Source organism: Pseudopodoces humilis, chromosome 8, assembly GCF_049639895.1.
Source record: "Pseudopodoces humilis isolate 2021_Gansu_Grassland_sample_001 chromosome 8, ASM4963989v1, whole genome shotgun sequence".
NCBI lineage: Eukaryota > Metazoa > Chordata > Aves > Passeriformes > Paridae > Pseudopodoces > Pseudopodoces humilis.
Window position 1 is genome coordinate 11609702 of NC_142207.1, and position 20724 is coordinate 11630425.

The 20724-nt window shown below is 42.2% G+C and overlaps 1 protein-coding gene across 2 annotated transcripts in view; it reads right to left on the minus strand.

The window, feature by feature from the left end:
• The window catches only part of GLI2 (GLI family zinc finger 2), a 204798-nt gene that overhangs the window by 47367 nt on the left and 136707 nt on the right, over window positions 1-20724 (minus strand). For both annotated transcript variants that reach the window (XM_088059036.1, XM_005519663.3), the window contains one exon: window positions 19920-20025. In XM_088059036.1, the coding sequence (XP_087915162.1) occupies window positions 19920-20025 (106 nt within the window). The remainder of the gene's footprint in view (window positions 1-19919; window positions 20026-20724) is intronic.

Genomic DNA, 20724 nt, shown 5'->3' on the forward strand with positions numbered 1-20724 from the left:
TATCTTCTCAGCTCTAAAATAAGGTTAATATTTTTTTTTTCATACTCACAAAGATGACTATAGAGAAAATCAGAGCTACCATCGCTAATTCAGCAATTAATGCATTCACTTATAAGATGTTACAGAGATTGTGAATCTTAACAAAAATTGTTACAGCTTTTCTGCAGAAATTTAATGGGTGTGTTTCATTTCAGTTCATATTTTCTCTTTCCCCCTCAAACCTGTCTTTGAGCAAAAAAGGAAGCATAAAAAATAATAATAAAAAATACTTATAGAAAATACCTATTAAAAAAGATATTTTTATCAACAACAGTAAGTTCCCATTAGATGGTTTTATGGATGGAATTGGTAAATTCAGCATTGCAACAAGACTGTACGACAGCACTAGATGCTTTTCTAAAATATGGTCTTTAAGTGCACTGCAAAGTTTGGAGTTCTAATAGTAGGAAATAGCAATTTCTCCCAGTGTAGAAATTAAAGAGTGGAATCCTATGGCCAGTGTTGCAGATGTCAGACCAGGTAACTGTGGCAATTCCATTGGGCTTGAACAGATTAAAATCTCTGAATATAAAATCCCTTTTTTGTGAATTTCTGGTTTGGGCAGTGCTTTGAGAAGGATTTAGGTAGACACTATGAAAATCCCACTCCACATCCATTGGCAATGGCAGTTGTCATGCCTAAGGTCTAATCTTGCACTACTGAAATCAAAGAAAACTCAGCCACCAATGGGAGGAGCATCAAGAACAGGTCTCCAACACAACTCTTATATTTCTCATCTACACAGTATCATAATCTAAGGCAGGTACAATTTCTTTGCATTATTTTTTCCTATCCCTTAGAATTAATGCTACTTTTAGCATATGAGTAATTTAAAATACTTGCTCCAGGTAAGAACAAGATAATTTTTTTTGTTATAAAAGCAGAAAAAAACAGTGGTAAACATCTTTCATTCTCCCTTTTGAAAGACAATTCCAGATTCAAAGATATCTGAATTCAATGCTATATTTAAAGTATCTAAACAAATCAAACAACCTATTTTATTTCACCTGATTTTCACCTGATTTTTTAATAATGAAATCAAAAGTATTTCGGTTTAGGGCTTGAAACTTTTTTCATCTAAGTTCCACTATAAGTTAACAATGTTTTTAAGCTCACAGGTTATTGGCAGCCTCAGTGGGGACAGGGGCAACTTTTGGAGGGAGCCAAGTTGGGAGCCTGAGCACAGGAATTGGTTCTCAGATTAAAAACACTTCTGACCACATATGGCTTCTCATTGCATTTGTGCTGCATTTACCACAACAAGGGTCTAGTATTGGCTGACATTTGTAGCCACAACTGCAACACAAAAACAATAACAATATTTGCTTTCAAAATGGAACAAAACCGCAAATTTTTTTAAGTAAGGTTGCCCTCCATTATACAACACACAAAGAAGCAAGACATCAAAGGTAGAAATTAGGGTTGATACGGGACCTTCAAACCCAAATCAAATTAATGTCTTAGGGAGAGACCTTTCATTTAAGCTTAATAGTGGTGATTTTTTTCTTGGATTGTTTTATACTTAATCAGCCACACAACCCACTGTGCAGACATATGTTCCCAAAGCACATCAAAGCAAGTAAACATTCTGTTTCAGATCCTAATATCTTTTTTTTTAATCCAATTATCTTACTTACATGATCTTTTAATTTAAGTTCTGAAAGCCCACCTTTTCACACAAGCTTTCCTTTAGGAATGGAGGTAGAAGGATGACCAGCTCAGTTCTTATGAGATACTTGCCAAAAAAACTGCACAACTAATAAATCAAAGCACAGCAGATGAGGCTCTAAGATAGTTTCTTGAGAGATTAATGATGAAAGCCTTCAGAGAAGAAGCATAGTTTAAGAAGGGGAACTTCAAGGAAGGTAGCTGAGGGGGAGAGAAGGAAGAAAAGTGAGAGAAAAGGCACACAGGAAAGCATGGATAGAACTGCAGGAACCAGTGAAAGGAAGCAAACCTAAGGAGCAATGCAAACCTGGAGGCATGTGAGCTTCAGGTTGAAACTACCGGGCGTGAGAACTTGACTCCAATAGTCACAAATTTTGAGAGCTGGGGTGTCAAAATGCTGCAGGGTCAGGGTGGGGAGGGGATAAAGGCTGGGCAGTGGCATGGCTGATTGAAGGAGCAAGCCAAGTGGGAATCGGTGGGGAAAAATATGGGGAGAGGTGTAGATGCAGACCAGATCCTGATGACAGAGCTGAGGGAGAGCCGAGGGAGTCAGCACTGGTGTGGGGATGCGGGAAATGGGTGTTAGAGAGATGTGTCGGATGTGACACAGCCATTTCTCTGCATCTCTGTTTTCCCTTGGGACACATGTTGAGGATATTAGCACTTTCAAGTGAATACTTTGCTTGTAGCTGTGAAGACATTGGGCTTGGAAAAACAAATGGAAGTGCATGTTTGTGGGGAAGAAATTTGAGTTTTTGAATCCCTTCCCAGTGTCTTCTTCCTATGCTACTTTTGGGTGGAGGCTTCTCTCCCTTAAAAGGTTGTAACATTCAAGTGCTACAGAAGGGTTTAGCATTTAAAAGACAATTGCTATACTACTTTGGAAAAGTCTGTTTCCATGTTATGCCAGCACTAGCCCACTGAGGAGAAATACAGTGGCAGCAACACCACAGCAATGGAGCTCATGGAAGAGTCAGGCAAACCACAGAAAATGCTTATTCATTCATTACACTTTAAATCTGCCTTGGCTCCATACCTGTCATATCCCAGAAAAGCAAAAAAAGACCATTCCTCTTCATCATGACTGTAATACAATCAACTGGCTGCAGCATTACTCTAACCAACGTTAACTAACAGAGTCTGTGTCTGACATCTATAATTTCATGTTAACAAATTAGGTAGACTCCTGCATTTCCTGGTACCTTGAATGCCCAAGAAGCTCATAACTTTTCTTTATATGCAAAATGTCAGGGAAAGGGCAAACAATGTTATGCCAGAAGACCATAGCCAAATCACTTGGTTGGAATGTGCTGTAAATCACAGAGTGAATGGAAAATGAATCTTTGTTCCAGGACAACGACTTCCAGCATTAATATTTCTGCTAACATGCTCTTTTTCTGTTGGGAATGTCCTCTTCTCATAATCCAAGGTCCTACAACATAAAACCTATAGCTAAACAAGACACCCAAAGAAGGAAAACCTACATCCAATTAATTACAAAACTCTGAAATGTCCTGCTTCTCTTTTCTAAAGTACAGGGGGAAACCATTGGTGTTCAAGCCTTAGAAAGATGACACACTTGCCCCTAAGCAGCAGTAAGCTGTTATAACTAACTGGAAGTAACCAAACCCCATAGTTTACAAAGGGGAATATAACAAAATGGAACAGGTACAGCACAGATATCTACAAAGCCTTTCCAGACACAGCAGACAGAGGAGCTCCATCAGTACATAAAGGTGATTGTGATAGCTGTGCAGAAATACATCTCTCACACACACAGACACATGCCAGACACTCTGCTGGTGTGCTGTGTGTGCACCTGCCTCTGGTGCATCACAGCACAAAGGAGTAAGAGACATGCCTTCCCATAATAACAAAGCTTTTGGTTGGGGCTCCCTGGGTTTTCTGCAGGAATTAATTTTACTGGCATTTAACACATTTTAAACAGCAACAGCACTCACAGTAACCTCCAAAGGGAAATATTCCTGAACAATATATAATAAATACATTGATTTCTAATAATAACCATCTGCCCTAAATCTTTTTGCTGACAGGTTTAGTTGGACCAAAGGCCCTTTTCACATCTACTTCATGACAGTTCCTATCACTACATAAAGACTTTGAAGTGCCCTAACGTGCAGTAAAATGCGAGATAACCTACCAAACTGTCAATATTTCTTCACTTCTAAAAGGAAATGCTAATGGCACTCAAAGAGCTCAAGATGTAATGTAAGATCTGATCCAGCAGACTGGCTGATCTAACCAGCCTTTGCTTTGCAATGAGCATGCTGAAAAGCAAGCAATTATATGGTGAAGAGCAGAACTAGGTAAAAGTTTTTCACTGATATGACTGTAGGGAATAAACCCTTTTCATTCCAAACAAGCGTTTCTTTTGAAGTATCTGGAGTTTTCTGTACAAAATAAGAGAATTAACAATAAATCAGCACTTCAACTTTAATTTCTTCTTTTTAATCTATCACTTTTTTTTTCTTTCTGTTTGTTTTTTTAACAGTAGAAAGAAAATGAACATGCATGAGACGTATTTTTTTTTTTTTTAAATCTGGACAGCATCGTGCTAGGGTTAAATGTTTCATAGGGAAACGTTGAAAACAAATAATTCAGAGAAAGCAGAGTCTCTCTCCAATTGCTTGTAACAAACAACTGTCTTTTCTCTACCAGCTCTAGCCTGCAATGTAAGACTGAGAAAGGCTCTAAAGCAGGAGAAAGTAAAAGCAATAAACAGAAGCCCAGTCCTATGGTAAAATCCCAGCACTGCTCACTGCACCGTACAACTTGAACATACTTCAAAGGAGCCAGGATGCTTCCCCCACCCCCCAAATCATCATCTCATGGTAAGAAAAGATGAGGTGTTTCATATCTCATCTGCCACGTAACCACCCAAAAAAACCTTCCCTGCAGAACTGCTTTGCTCCCAGATCCGTTGGTATCATTGACTACAGCTGCTCTCCTATTCTTTCAGTTTTTCAACAACGTAGGAAAATATAACACATTTATCAAGGAAGGAATAGGGATCTGACGTTCCCCAGCTGTTTACTCCTGAAAGTTTACACTAGTGCTTTTCAACCTGTGGTTTGCAAAACCCTTGGGAAACACTAAAAACTCCTTTAGGGCTGTGAAAGACAGTAAAAAAAAAAATCTCTGCAAGCCTCTTGCTATTCAGGCCAAATTCACTATACTATGTTTAACAACTCTGCTTGAAATTTTTTAGGGAGGCCACAGACCGTAATAGCTTGAAATAGCTTGAAAACCCTCACTAATCCTGTGCGTCCCAAAATCAGTAAAAATTACATACAAAACATTCTCACAGTAATCCCTGATGACCGCCCCAATACATCCTACACCCACCAACACCAGCTGGTGCAGAAGTGGGCACATGTGATTTAGGGAACTTTGCTACACTGGTGCAGAGGTAACCCCATCTCCTGTGTCTGCTGTGTACCTACAGCAATACCTCCTTCCCAACACCATGCAACGGGAGACCTGTGGGCCTCATCTTTCATTCTCTTATCTCATGCAGCTATTCCTTATGCAGACACATTTCTGTATACAAATCCCATTATACTTGACCCTCAGTTCACCCTGTTTCCATTACAACGCTGTAGACTCAACCAGACTTGCTCCAGTGCCAACTCTGTGCTGTCATTCCTTGCGCAGAGTGGTAATAAAGAAATCACTGTTTTAAGCTGACAAAGAACAGATTTCTTACTAAGTAAACACTGATGTTTTGGTAGGGAAATTAAGTTATAAAATTGTGTCTACAAAGGGAGACCATACAGATGGAGTTTGTTAAGAGACAGCAATACAGTCAACAGTGGTTAATTCAATTGCCTGCTACTTATCAGATTTTTTTTTGAAAAGGCTTATCCAGCTTTTGTAAATGCAAATGCAGGAAAGCATTTCAAAGAGCCGTTGTCATTGTAGCTGGAGAGTGAGGTACACATGCACACAGCCTTTCCAGGCCAAGGAACCTGGCCCTGTGTATCTGCTTTGGCTGTTTCGGTGTCCAGCGGGTCTGGTGCTCACCAGCCTGGCAGCACAGGAGGCCTGGGCACAGACAGCTCATCACCATGCCACCACCCTCCAGTGGCTTCTGCCCTTAGGGCTGTGCCATGGCCTCACTTCTCCTGGCCACTGCTCTCACCTGCCTCTCTGTCTGCATGGGGCCTCACATCAATTTCAGATACCTCAGACTTTCCTTCAACTCAGGTTAAAACTGGGCACTAAGCTCAGCTGGGTAAAAGTAGGAAGTTCAGTACCTCCAGTCCTCAGCTGACCCTTAAGTTACGCCAACCCGACCTTAAATGTCACATCTAATTCCCAAAAGCACCAGGCTGATGCCAAGTCACAGAAGCTGTTTCTCTCCTAAATACTCCAACGGCAGAGGCACAGCCAATCCCTTCCAAGGAACTGCAGCTGGGTTTGGGGTGCTGCCTGAAAAACAGGGTTTTTTTGCAGCATCAGTTCTGGCAGAGGCCCCCAGACATCCTACTCACACAAACAGTTCTGGTGCTTCTTGTACTGCTGATCCAGGGACAGAAGCAGGAGCATCCTCATCACTCCACAATCTCAAAAATCACCCTTTGTGCATCTCACCAAACAGCTTATGTGGTATTTAAGTGGTGAGAGGAATGAGACCCCCAGCCCTGTTTGTGCACACTCAAACTATGCAGAGCCAAGGAAGAGATGGCTGCATGGGCAACCACAGGTGCTCAACTCACAGGTTACAGCCACTGCTTTCCACAACAGCAACCAGACTCTTGAGATGGTCATCTACACAGTGTGAACACAACCTCCGTGCAATGGGGACAATTTAAAATTACTTGAGAGTTGTGGAGGGGTTTTCTTGAATGTTTTATCAAGAAGGATAGAGAACATGATTTATCTTTTGCATAGGATAAAGTTCACTATGGGATTCAGCATGTAGCATGATGTAAAGTCTCAGGCAAGCCAAAAGGTGTTAACATCGTGTGCCCTTTAAGTGAGGCAATTAGTAAAACAAGATGTGCTTAGGTTGGAACTATGTAAATACACTCATTTTACTAACATAAAGCAAAAATCTAAAAAGATATTGCTGGGCAATTAAGTCACCAAGTATTGGTTCTATTTAAAATTCAAGAGAAGGGATATTAAATATACTCAAATTTTAATGAAAACATTCGCATCAGTATTATTAATTCAGCACAAAATGTTATTTAAACATTTCTCTCTGGTTTTGGAAAAGGCAAACACAGGGCCATTGTACTGTGGTCTGGAAATGAGAAATCAGAACTTCTCAGGTGCAGTGGATTTCTTTGCTCATTTTAGACAACTCAATAGCAAAAAAACCAAGCTTAGCAATCATAGCTGCGCTGAAATCCCAGTAGTGGGGTTTTCCATGTGGTAGAAGCTTTTGAAAGTCCTAACAGTCATTTTTTTGCACCATCACTTGCAGCTCAAGTTGATTTCAGTGGGGTATAAGCTCTTACATACCTCCATTGCAGGAAAAGGCTGTAGACGGGATGTTGATAAGAAATTCTCTTATCTTGGAGTTTACTTTGAAAATAGAACTTAAGATCCTACACTTTGCATGTTTTGGGGTTTTTTATTTAGCTGTACCAGCTGCTTGATTTGTTTAAATAAGCAAAGGATGTAACAGGTGAAAATAATGTAGATTTAAAAAATATTTTATGGTTTAAGTAATCTAAAGTATTAGTAGTAACCAAGGAAATTCAACTATCTGGATCTGGACTGCCAATATATACAATTCTATTTGTGCATGTCACATCACATGAAAGCTGTTCATAATCTAATGGCAATATAATTACTCTTACCCGGCATGCACTACACATTTGGTACTATGTGCCTACTACAGAAGAGCTTCTAGCCAACAAAAAAAAAGGTACAAGAATGCACAGGCCATGTTCTAAGGTCACTCATGAGTATCTGAGGGACAGAGTAAGTGCAAGAAGTTATAAGAACCTGTTGGTAGGGGATAAACTTTTAATTACAAAAGTCCCACATGAGAGCTCTCATTCTCCTGTTCAGTGAAGGAAGACAAAAGTTTGATAAGTCAAAAATTAATAACAAATGCAGCTTGGGCTGTTGTACCCGTGGATTTTTACAGGCATATTTGTCTCTTGTAACACCTCCCAAGATGCCAGATTGCTGGGCTGCACCATGTCTACCTTCAGCCTCCAAGAACAGCTTCTAAAAGTCTACAATTCCATTTTAATCAAAGATTTCCTCCTGGACACCGCTGGCTCTTTCAACTGAATCTCAAATGTGATTGAGGAGTGCAGACCATGGTGCACTGTAGGCCAGGAGATTACTTTCAGCCCAGCTTTTACCCAGTGAGGATGGTTAGCAGGAGAGGGAGACTACATTGAGACCTTGCACTGCTAAGGCAGACACCACACACACACCACATGTACACACAAATCCTAACTGCACTGCAACTTCATATATCGCAGCAATCTTACTGGTGAATGTGTGAACCACAAAATTGCCCTGCCTGGGAGAAAAGCACCAATGAACACAGAGCTGGAAGGGTTGGGTTTATGAAACACAAAGTAATGAAGTCAATCACAGAAACCAGATCCTGGAAAAAGTCCAGTTTGGCAACGTAGTCAAAAACCAAATGAAGGGATAGGAAACCACTGCATCCAGTGCTCAATCTGCCACTCTTCAGTGTAAGGCATCTTAAAGAATCTTCTGTCCCTCAATTTGTGCCATTTACTCACTGAGTCACCCTGGGAAAGGTCACTCACCCAATATGCTGCACCAGAGTAACATACCTGAAGCAGTGTGACATCTGCACAGAAATCAAGCCCAAATCTCTGCTCAACATCCATCCTTATCAGAGAGAGTCACATAACTCACAAGAAATGCAAACCCTGCTCTGCAGAGATCAAGCAAGGAAGAAAACAGGTTGACAGAATCCTGAGCTTCAGCAGCACATCAGGACATGAAGGGAAAGAAGTTACAGGTCACAGAGCTTCTACCTTCTTCACATTTGGCAGAAGTTGTCTCTTAAACAAACAAACAAACAAACAAATGACTCTTTGAAGAGATTCTTATTCTTGCGGTAACACTCATCCGGGCACTGACAGGATTCAAACCAGACGTGGTTGAGAGAAGTCTGGAGTCATACCAGGTTTAGATCTCGCATGCCAAGAGAGGTCAAGACCTAGCCAAGCCTTGAGCAGACAATCCCAGGACATGGATGAAGTGTGGGAGAATGCCTTTCCCTCCGACTCACTAGGTAAGGCTACACGATGATGCTTTGGTGAGGAATATAAAGTGGTTTTCATTTTTACCCACTAAAGCCCAAAAGTCCAATGTACTTGTCCTCTGTAAAGATCCTCTGGAGCCCTTAAAAGCTGGCTCAATTGCATTTTAGTCTCTTACATTCTGGTCATCTCATGTCCTGAGTGAGGGTTTGAATTTCTCTGACCTAGCCTGAAAAGTGGTTTGGTTATGTGTTTCTGTACAATTTCTTTTCCAAAGTGGATAGAAATCTATTTGATTTTGGAAATCTACTATTTTGTCAAGTGAATGAAGTGCTTTGGGTTCCGCTGATACTTGTTTCACTGTGACTATTTCTCTGTTTAGAGACTTCTATAGGAAATAATATACATACAGGTACTAACTACTGAAGCATTAAAACGTGCTGGATAGAACTTTACAGATACTTCACTGTCCATAGCAATACTTCTTACAGAGAATCAGTTGGGCTGGAGGACTAGGAAAAAAGAGAAAAATAGAAGTAACTTCTATATCATTTCTCTCCTGGGAACCAACTGCAAAATCCTTCCAGCTGGTCTACAGAAAATAGAATTATTCACCCTGACCTGATCCTTACAATATACCAACTCTCATGCTGTACCCTGGCCCCAAAAGATGTCATCACAAACTGTGTGCCTTGTTATCAGGATGAAACAGCAGCAGAGGCCTCATTTCAGAGACCAGAGAACTGAAAACATCATTGGTTCCCTGAAGGTCTTCTCAAACCAACACAACCAACACAGTCTGACCTGAGTGGTTATCAGTTACTCAGAGCAGCACTTCAAACACTACTAATTCCTTGAAAATTTGGTCTTCCTAGGAAGCAGACACTGAGATATTTACCCTAATGCAGCTGTAAGCTTGAAACTTTCCTATTTTTAATGTATTAACCACACTCTGGTAGACTCCCTCTACCAATGGCACTTTGGGATGTGTGGCTACTCTCTGGGATCTTAAGAGGCTTTCAGATGAAACATTCAATCAGCAGGTACCATGTCCAGCAGCTGATTTGCAAATCTAAAGCCCTGTAAGTAGCTCTGTAACAAAGCTAGGAAAGCCTCTTGTGAAGGGGCAAGAGGAGGAGAGGAGTAAGACAAATTCTTCTCCAGGATGCTTTCACAGGATCAAAACAAAAATATCTCAAGGGCCCTTACAGGATTTAAGAACACACATTTATTTCTCTGAGAGACTTAAAAAGTTGAATGTGACTGCATTTCATACAGCCCAAACATATCTTTTCAGTCTTGCCTGACTGCACCCAGGTGTTGTTGTAAGTGACTTTGGCTCGTGTGCAGAGTAGGGAGAGGTGTAAGACAGAGATAAAATGAGTTGTGCAGGTAGAAATACCTCTGTAGTGAGGAGGCTCCACCTGTGCAAAAGAAACACTGGCACACCACTGCAGCCAGACAAAGGGCAAGAGGTAGTGATGGAGCCTAATTCTCACGTTTAATCTAACAGCATGTGCTCAGCAGCAAGGAAACCATGGTACAGGTCCTTCTGCTACCCAGGGTGTGGAAAAGGACAGCTCCTACCATGCTCCACTCCAACAAGTATCTGCTTTAAAAAAATCATCAAAAGGCTCACATTCTCCTGGTTCACTATCAGCTAGCATGAGCAATTATATCAAAACCCAACCACATACACATCAATAAAGCAAGAGCAAGGAATGCAGTAAACTTGCTCTTGAAGTGGAGCCTGGCCAACTGATATCATCTAAACCTTGAATATGTTTTTTCCATAGCACATCCTCCCATGAGATTTACCATGTGCATTCTTCTACAACAGAGAGAAGACAGGGTAGAAAACATTCCCATTGATTCTGCAGGAGCTGCATGGCCTGGGCATGCACATTAGGCTCCAAGTACGCACAAGCCGCCTCATTAACATGTCTGTGTTTCTCAACTCCACTCCAGCCACTTTATGAATTTTTAGGTACTTAACTCCTTTACTAGAAATGGCTTTAGCGTCCCGAGTTTCAACAGAGATTGGAGTACTTTGACCTTAAATAGGATCTAGCCTGTTTGAAAAACCCATTGAGCCTTTGCATTACCAGCACTTGACAAGCCAGCCCTAAGAGTCAACACTATTTTGAAACCCACAACACCCACTTTCAAATGCTGTTAGCCAGACCCAGTACACTGGGATTTATGATCTGAAGTAACACAGGCACTTTTAAAAGTTTGACCCTCGAGAAATGCTCTAAATTTTAGCTGTTAGCTGACTATTTAATATCAATGGTGAAACATAAAAGAACAGGAATCAAGAGTCTCCAAGGCAGAAAACTGTGTAAAATCACAAATTCTCAAAATGGTCTGGCACACAGAAGAAAAACATACTTATGTGGTTTAGTGTCAGAACCAGGGATCTAGAAATCCTGCTAAAACACACGCACTCCCGTGGGAGCGATGTGCAGATCTGAGATTTGCCAGAGTAACAGCACCCAGTTCTGCCCTTTGGTTTGTGCAGATGTGTCTGCAGGGTGTCAGCTGCACGCAGAGTATCCAGATCCACAGTTCTGCCAAACTGGGTCCTTTTCTCATTGGTATTTTTTTTTTTTTTAACTTTCCCCCCAGCCATCTGGGTGGTCCAAGAATCAGACCCAAAAATACCTAGGATCCCTCGAACCACATGTTCTAATCCCAGCAGAACTGACTCAGTCCTTCATCCATCCAGGCTAAATTGACTTCCCTACTCTTTGCTGTGTGGGGGGAACTTTTGGATGAGATTTGAAAATTTCCTCTCTGTATGGACATTAAAAATCCTACATTTTTCTTCCAGTATCACAAGCCAGCATTCCTGCCATTAGTTTTTATCTCTCAGCACCCTGTGTAATTTGCTCCCCATAGCCACCGGTAGCTGGGAATCCAGATTAACCAACACCTGAAAAGTGGTGTGCCGCAGGCTTCATTCCACAAGCCAATGGGATGGATGCGTTCTGTCCATTTATCTTCACATGCACTGGAAGGATTTCAGAGAAACACAGTGAAAATGAGGAGGCTGAGTGGATTGATATTTGACTATATGCTCCAGGCTGCAGCCTGGCCAGTTCATTAGAGCAGGGAGGAGGATATGACAACATGCAGCAAATATCTGGAGGGACGTGTTACACAAGGAGTTGTGCTAGCAGCAGGAGGGTGAAATTCAGGGATAGAAAAAAAGGACGGTGGATCAGAAAGCTGAACTGCATAGAGAGCTTGATACACTGTGAAAGGATTTGCTACAGGGTAGAGTAAAAGTTCAACCCAGAGATACAAGACCAGGAGGTACAAGAGGGAACCCACAGACACCTGTGCAGTACAAGAGAAAGTGCTACAGAAGAGCAGAACACTGCAACAGGTCTCAGCATCTCTTGTCTTCATGACCGCAAGAGGCTGGTGAGGTGAAATACCATCTAGAGAGGTGATTTATTTGGGATTAAGAAAAAGAAGAGGCCAGGAAGGGCAGTGCTCCCCATTTAGCTGAGAGAAAACTTGAGAAACAAATTCAGAACACTGGAGTTTAAAAGGGCAGGAAGTTGGCACTGAACATTTATCCATTTTCACAGATGCTGAAAGCAGTGGAGAATGGGCAATCCTATTGAGATAGCTTCTGAAAGACATGCACTCCCTGTTTAGAAACTCTTCAGAAAGCAGCAGGAGAAGAGAGTTCAAATAAATTTTTTTCCTAAAGCACAAGCTTAACAGCGGATAAGGTGGAAGCATGAAGTCACTTTTAATCTACTATAAAGTGAGGTAAGCAAAGGGATTATCACTTAAGACTTGCTGACATGAAGTTCTGAGAATGACATTTAAAAGCAATGGTGGATTACAGAGTGACATCATATTAAATGAACACATGCCAGAGGTTTACATAAAAGACCTCAAAGATCACACTTTTGTTCTCAGTACTAAAACCTCTTAGCCACTTTTACACTTCTGGCGGTGATTAGGCTAAATTAGAGGTACTGTTTTTCACAGCACCAGCAACTCAGTGGCCCAGATCTTCACTAAGTGTGAACCCAGGCCCCTCACTCCAGCCCAATGCCACAGCCTTCAGCAACTGGAGATGCAGCCCAAATGTTTCCAAACCCAATCTGCATTTCATTGCATGATTTAGTGAGTCTGAAACCACCGCCCCTTCAGGTCCCTCTGGACTTCAGGTTTCAGTTATTCAAAGTACTCTGAAGGCTATTTAACTAAACACACATGACAAAACTATCCAGAAGTTAACGAACAGCATAGATGTGTAAATCTCTCTCATAATTGAGAATATGCTTGAAAATTTTTAACCAGATTCAAAAGTGAAAGCTGTGGGGGTTTGTATTTTTTTGGTTTTGTTTGTCTGTTTCCTTTTTTGTTTGTTTTGTTTGGGTTTTTTTTCAGAATAATTTATGAGACTGGAAAAGCTTACAGAAACATACTAGCCCTGATCAGTGGTTTGGATTACACCTTCCCCATTTTCTAAAGACCTGATCAGCCTGTCCTCCCACTGAGGCCAGATGTTAGGCATGTACCTTCTCAGCTTCTGCACAGGCAAGTAGTGCTATGTACCTCTTCCCTAGTGCCTGAAAACATGCTACAAGATCAACCTTGGAACCCAAAGGAGTCTTTTTTTTAGCTCTCAAGATATCAAAAGGTTATTACTGTGACAACATTTTAGAGATGAGGAAAATAAAGCACAGATGGAATTAAAGTAATTTTTTCAGCTCCCAGAACACAACATGGCAAGCCCAGCATTTCATCTGTGGTCTCCTGGAGATTGATCAAGTGACCATCAAGTATTAATCCTGGAATTGACAGTCCCCCAAATCACCTCTTGTAGGTCACCAAAGAGCCACCTAAAAGCAACAGACTCCTCTAATTACAGACCAGGGTGAGGTTTGAACCAGCCTTCTGGAGGGGACCAGCCCCTGCAAACCGTTGAAAACTTACACATTCTGATTTTCTTAAATAAATAAAAGAAGCATGTGGGAAAGAAGGGGACAGAATAAATTGGATGTGGGAGCCCCCAAACCTGCTTCCCAAATGAGCAATGTATCTATTTGGTGAAAGTCGTAAAACTTTGCAAAACACATAAGAAGGCCTCTCTGAGCAGCTGTTTGCTTTGACTCCGGAGGGAGCTCGCTCTGTCTCCTAAGCAGCACAGTACCATCAATCACGACCTGCCAAAGATTTTCTACTCCAGTAGCAAAGTAAATATGAAAACACAGGTTTTATTGGTATGTACGTTCTGCGGCTCAGCCGAGCGGCATCCTTGCTGCAGGAATGACCATCACCAGGGGTCCCATCCTGAACGGCGTGACGGGATCCCAGCTGCAGCCCTGGGGGAGCAGTGCCCCATGGAGGATAACTGAAGGCACTCTGTGCATGCCTGATAATGCACAAAGGCAGCTTCAAGAGCACGCACTGCAAATGGCTCCTCTCCTCCACGGAGTCATGAATTCCCCTGGATGGAAGGGATGGCGGAGAGGCCCCAGCAGGGAACAGGGAACACCGTCAGGTGAGCCCTGGCAAGATTCAGATGAAGCGTGGTCAGGGCCACAGGGCACTCGGAAAATTTCACCGTAATGCTCTGACACCCCTTCAGTGGATGTATTGGAAGCAAGAGTTTTCAAAGGATTCCTATCTGGCAAAATTGATTGGATTTGTATGTGTTTTTGTAGAATGGGAACAGCAAAAGGCACATCTCTGACAGTAACAAATTCCAACTCTAAAGCAAGAGACACTGGTGTTTCTAGAAGCAGTTATAAGATGATGATGATTATTTTTTGTATGGCGAAACAACATATTTTCCCTTAACCCCACTTGGCCTCCCTTGGCTGAATCTCACAAAAAACAACAAAGGAAAGAGAGAACCAGACTGGAATAGATACTCAACATGGAAAATCTTGGGTTTGACATTAAATTTGGCATATTTGTAAACACTTGAGACACAGTCTTTTTATGATGAAAAGTTTAACAGTCAATTCTTCTGCCTGTGAATCACCCTGCCTAAACAGCTCAGGAACATTTTAACTGGCCCTGAAAAGGTATTCTGTAATTTTTAACAGAGTAAAAAGGAAAAAAAAACTTAAACAGGGAGGGGTAATAGAATCAGATAAAGAAAAAAAGTGTAGGCTGGATATCGGGAAAAATCTGTAATAATATATTAAGATTTCAGGGAAACAGAGGAATATCCTTGATTAAATGAGATTAGATCCTTACCAGAGGGAAATTAAGGACAACTTCACATTATCATGGAGATGGAGTCATCTCTGTGTTTGGGTCTTTGGGACAACTCGGTCCTAATGAAAACCATGGAATTCGTGATTATCAGCTCAGGGTTTGTTTTATTATTTTGCTATTTTTATTTGTGGACAGAAGAGCAACAACAATATTTTGTTAATAAACAATGTCAAAACTGCATCCTAAAATACCACCAGGATGTTGGTAGAAAAACAAGGCTGCTTTTGTTTTTTACGGTGCATAATGCCTGATGGGTTTTAACCACAGTTTAGGAGCTACTGTTAAAAAGCTTCTTGCTGAGTCAAGCCTGGGCATGCTGTTTACTAGGGTTAGCCCTGAAGGCTCTTGCATTGGCAGGGACTTTTAAGCTGAGCTAAGGAGTTTTCAGTTATTTTTGTTGTGATTTAAATAATAATAATAAAAAGGTAAGCGTGTAATCACCTCCCGTACCTGCCAGCAACTGTCCTCTGGAGTCAAGGGCTTGGTCTTGCAAAGCTGATGCTGTCCCCTTAGTTTAAAGCAGAGACCAGGCCCCAGTGGATTAGTGGATTTTTGTGAAGTTCACTAAAATACAAAATACCCCTTTTATTAGAAAAGGACCTGTACCAACTTATGAAGAGAATTTCTCTGGTTCAGCTTTGAGCCTGCACACACCTGGCTGATGACTTTCACTCAAATAGTGCTGACCTAAAACCAACAGTGAAGAGTGAAACTCTGACAAATCAATAAAAGCTGCATGCAGAAAATGCATGCAAGACCCACCACTGCTCTTCCACAGAGCCTAGGCCATCCTGTGCTCTGGAAGAGAATATCACAGGGAAAAACAGTATGTGGCTCTGTAATTTGATCCTGAGTCTCCAGAATAATGCAGAACCTTCACATTTATTTTTCTGTCTTTTCTTAGCCTTTGAGTCTTGTAGTATTACTTACTGTTAAATGAATGTTATGTTGTGGAAGTGTTGGCTCATACAATTTATATGCACCAATACAATTTCTTTTATTCATTCTGCTCTAGTTCTACATTCCTGGAATAAATGTCATCACATATTCAGTTTCACTCCAATGTGCATTGCATCCTTTACAGTATCCACTGGACTCCATCCCTGCCTCTCCCTCTATCCTCTGTATTACCACAGCCACACAATCATTGCAGTCCAGGACAGTATCTTGAATCCACAATATTCCTGTTGGTTTGCACTGCACAGAGCTCAAGGATCATCTGAATGGGATACTTTATTTTTCTAGACAAGCCAAGCAAGCACCACGATTCTGTCAAATTGTTGTAAATGCCAAGGAAAAAAGTCCAAATATTAAAGATGTCCAAAAAATTCACCACCAAATGAGTAAAACCAGCAGTGGTTTTACTGAAAATTGGGTCATCCTAATGACTGGAGAAACACCAAAACAATCTCTAAAAGCAGACTTCAAGGAAACCCCAACACAATCTGCTTCTGAACATATATAATAAATCCTCAGTGATTTAGAAGAAGACTCAAGTCCTGAAAATTATTCGTTATGCTGCTTAACAAGAAAATCACTGAGACACAAGGAATGACAACACTGAAGAGAAACACAGCAAGTCTTTTTGGCCTGTCTTGGCACGGGGGTCCTTTTTTACGCAAGTTTTTCACATTCCCATCTATGTTTCCAAGCCAAGGGTCCCACAGGTGGTTCTGCTCAAGAGAGCCTTGCAGATGAGCTCTCTCCAGTTGAGATAAAATAACGTATGTTCTCATTAGTCCAAATGCAAACAGTGATGAAGGGGAATGCACTGCCAGGTCACAATGAGCAATCAGGAAACAAACCTTTGACATAATACAGCAGGCAGACAGTAAGACCCCATAGTTAGCAACAAATAAGAATGCACTTAATTTGCCGTGCAATGTTCACATAATTAGATAAATTTGGTACCATCAAGACAGCAGACAGGGAGAATATAAACTTGATGAATTGGGGGCTCTCTGTCAGGCACCAATCACATTAATCATAAAGCCAAAACTCAGTGACGCAATTTTTCTTCCAAACATTTGCCATAATTTTCTAGAGTGAAAATATGTCCTTAGGGTTTTTTTACAGGTTGTTTACTTTTGAAACAAGAAGGATTGATTTCTGCACCACCAGGATGGAGTACAAACTTCTAGAAGCTCATCTGTGCCCACAGAGTCTACCCAGAGTATTGAACAAGAGCCAAGCAACCACCAAGTATGTTCTAGCCCAGGTCTACCACCATGTCTGGATGACTTCACACCTCCAGCAAGGAGGGTGAGTGATATGTTGTGACCTCCAGAGCAGAGACTGGAGGAGAGAGAAGAAAGACAAAAGAGAAGTAGAATGAAAAACAAGAGGAGTAAAGGGCAAGACATGATTTTAAGATGTTTGCAGACAAAATTTGGAGAGGAGAAATGGTTGAGAGACCACAGTGGCAGAGAATTTTCCCAGTGTGGTTGTGCCATAGTGCAGGGTACTTGACAAACAGCTAAATGGAAGTGGCATTCCCTCGACCCTAAAAAAATTGCCACTGCCAAGAAGCACTTGGCTGCTCAGTGTTGGTGCTTCCCTGGCCACAAAGGCACCTTTCAGTGCAGTGCCCAGGTAGTTTCAAAGAGCACTATGTTTGCTCTTTAAGACCCGCAAATGAGTTTTCTCTCCAGTACCTTGCAAGTTGGTTTTGTGAGAGGAGCTGCTGGGAACCAGAGGAATCCCAAGGAAGAAATGCAACAGGTATTTGCCAACAACTCTACCCAAATACTAAGCAGGACACACTTGGCCCACTGATAGACAAATGTGGTTAACTGCTAACACAGTAGCTTATTAATATTGGTGCAGATGAACTGAAACCTGATCTGCCAGTGCTGTACACTTGGCCAGGGTTGACCAGCCGGATAACACGGATAACAATATGAAAAACACTGGGGTTGCTGGGGATATGATTCATAGGTAGCATCAGTGGCAAGTCTCGGTTGCATTCTGTAGAAGACCTTGCCTCATGACCCCACCACAGAAACTGCTGTGGAGTCCCAGGGTATATGCAGTGTCCCCAAACCTCCTTGTGAGGATTGAAGGGGAGCACCGAGTGGGGCACACAAATAAATTGTGACAAACATCAGAACATCTGCCAGCCTCTAACCATTATTTTAAATATCACCTTCTTCCATACGTGCTTTATTAGCCAGAGCTCTGGCTTATTACCTATCTCCCAGCAAGTTATTATTCTGTCTTTTTTTCTACAATTTTTCGCATGAAAGGCCAGAACTATTTCATGCATCCTCCCTAATCCCCCCCAGTTCCCACGTTAGCAACCTGCTTTGTCATTTCCCCTTTGCACACAGCATGGAAGAAGCTGCTCTGCCTCTTTAAACATCCAGTCAAACTGTCAGCCAAAAAGACAATGACTTATCTTCTGGTAGGATCCAGGGGAACGCTCTATCACTTATTTCTTGCAGTATTTTGGAAGCAGAATAAAGCTGTAGCAGCTGTGGGGCTCCACAGATCTGGCTGCTGCTGTTTGCATTACTTGCTTCCCAGCTTCTGTTCCCCTGCTCACACCTATCCAGAAGCAGCACAGCTCCACAAAAAGCCACTGCAAAGCTGGGTGAGCACAGCCCCTGGCCCGACAGCAAGGCTGCAACAAGACTCCAGGGGATGAAATGAGAGTTTTTTAAGTGATGAGACCTAGCTGTTCTTTCCTTATTCTTCTTGCAAAATGATTCTGCCCTTCAGTGGTTCTCCTGCACTGAGTGCTCTGGGACCTGTCCCTCAGCCAATGTCTGAGCCCTATGTTACAGCTGCAGGTTGAAGGATTTTGGGATGGCCGTGGGACTGCCAACCCCATCACACTGCTCCTCACCTCTCATGAAAAAGGTGCATGTCAGGGACTAGAAGAAACACTTCCAGCCCCATGGTCACTAGAACCTGTGCTCACATCCCTGCTGGCTCCATTTTCCTTGCCCTGATCAAAGCTTACAGGAGGTAAAATCAGATCTCTCTGTAAACATCTCCTTCAAGACATCAAGAACTATTGAGCAGCCATGTCCTGGATGAAGAGATTAACTGCAAACTCCCCTCTCAGGGTGTAGCCCCTGACCAGTCTCTGTGCTTGCTCACTGCCCATCAGCTGTCTCAGAGAGAGAAGGCTTTCATGAGAAAGTCACCAAAACCCAGAGTCCTGCCCCTCCAGGGTGGACATGTACACCCCCATGAGTATCTGACTTATTACTGCTTTTAGAAAAATGCCACCAGGGTATTTGGGCTGTTGTCCAGTGAAATCAAACTGGATTATGGCATTCCCGGCAGCCTTTTGCCACCATTCCCACAACTGGCAGGCAGGGAGGAATGGTACACAAGATCTCCAAAGAGAGGGAGCAGTGCCAGGTCTTTGCCAAGATGGTGACAGAAATGACCCAGGCAAGGCATGATGTAAGAAACACAGCGGGTGCAAAAACCCAAGTCAAGCCTGTTCCCGGGACCTGAGCTGAATAATGACAAAGAAGCCCTATACTCCCATCCTGCTGCTACAGGGCATTTCTGTAGGCTTAACAGAGCCGTAAAGCCCTCCTGCCAGGCAGGTCAGCATTGTCACTGGATGGGGACAATGAGGTGGAGGGCGGCAAGTAGAGACAGCTTGCCAGAAGGACAGTGAGTCCCAGGGACTTTAGCAGTGGGATTCAGAATACTGCAGGTGGCTGACATTTTAGCAAGGCACAGGAGTGGAGGTGTAAGACTTACCCATGGATAGCGTGGATAGAGTGAGGTTCATAATGGTATCGTCCTTCCTGGTGGCGCATGTCAATTGGCAAAGGAGCGTGGAAGGCCGGAAAAATGTGCTGCGGCACTGTTATGGGGAATAGAAGAAAAAAAAAAGGGACTTCAAAAACTTTTCCTTCCCTTTTAAAACAATTTCAAAGGCACTAAATCTCCATGAATTTCAGAGCAAGAGCAGTGCAAGACAAGGGGTCTTCATGATATCAGCGCTATCATACACCAGAGAAGTGGAATGAATAAATAATCAAAGTCATGCGGAAAAATCCTACATCTTCGACATAAAAGATCTCCAACAGGGTTTTTGACAAAGACAAGCAGCTAAGCGCTCTTTGAACTTGAGGAGATTATAGCAAGCACCAAGGAAAACTAGACTTGCAACGCAAATCAGACTCAACAGAGCCTGGTGGGATCCAGACCTGCATCGTCCCTCAAGCCTGGAGTGGCAGCAAACACTGTTCCTGAAGGTCTGTACACACAAGTTGGAAATATTTACCTAAAAATATAACAGCAAGAGCAGCGCTAAAGCAGAATGTCTAGGCAGTCAGAAGAGGCTCAGAAGTGCCTACTGCCAGGTTCTGAGAGAGGAGCTCAAATTGCTCTCACTTGTAATCACTTGAGGCCCTATTTTTTATTCATTTGAGAAGCTTGTTTCATCTTTGATGGAATGATAAAGTGGTCTCAAAAGGCAGCGAACACCTACATTGACTTATTAAATCTACAGGTTTTAATATTTATTATTGACCCCAAAAGTTAACGGCAAGAATATTTG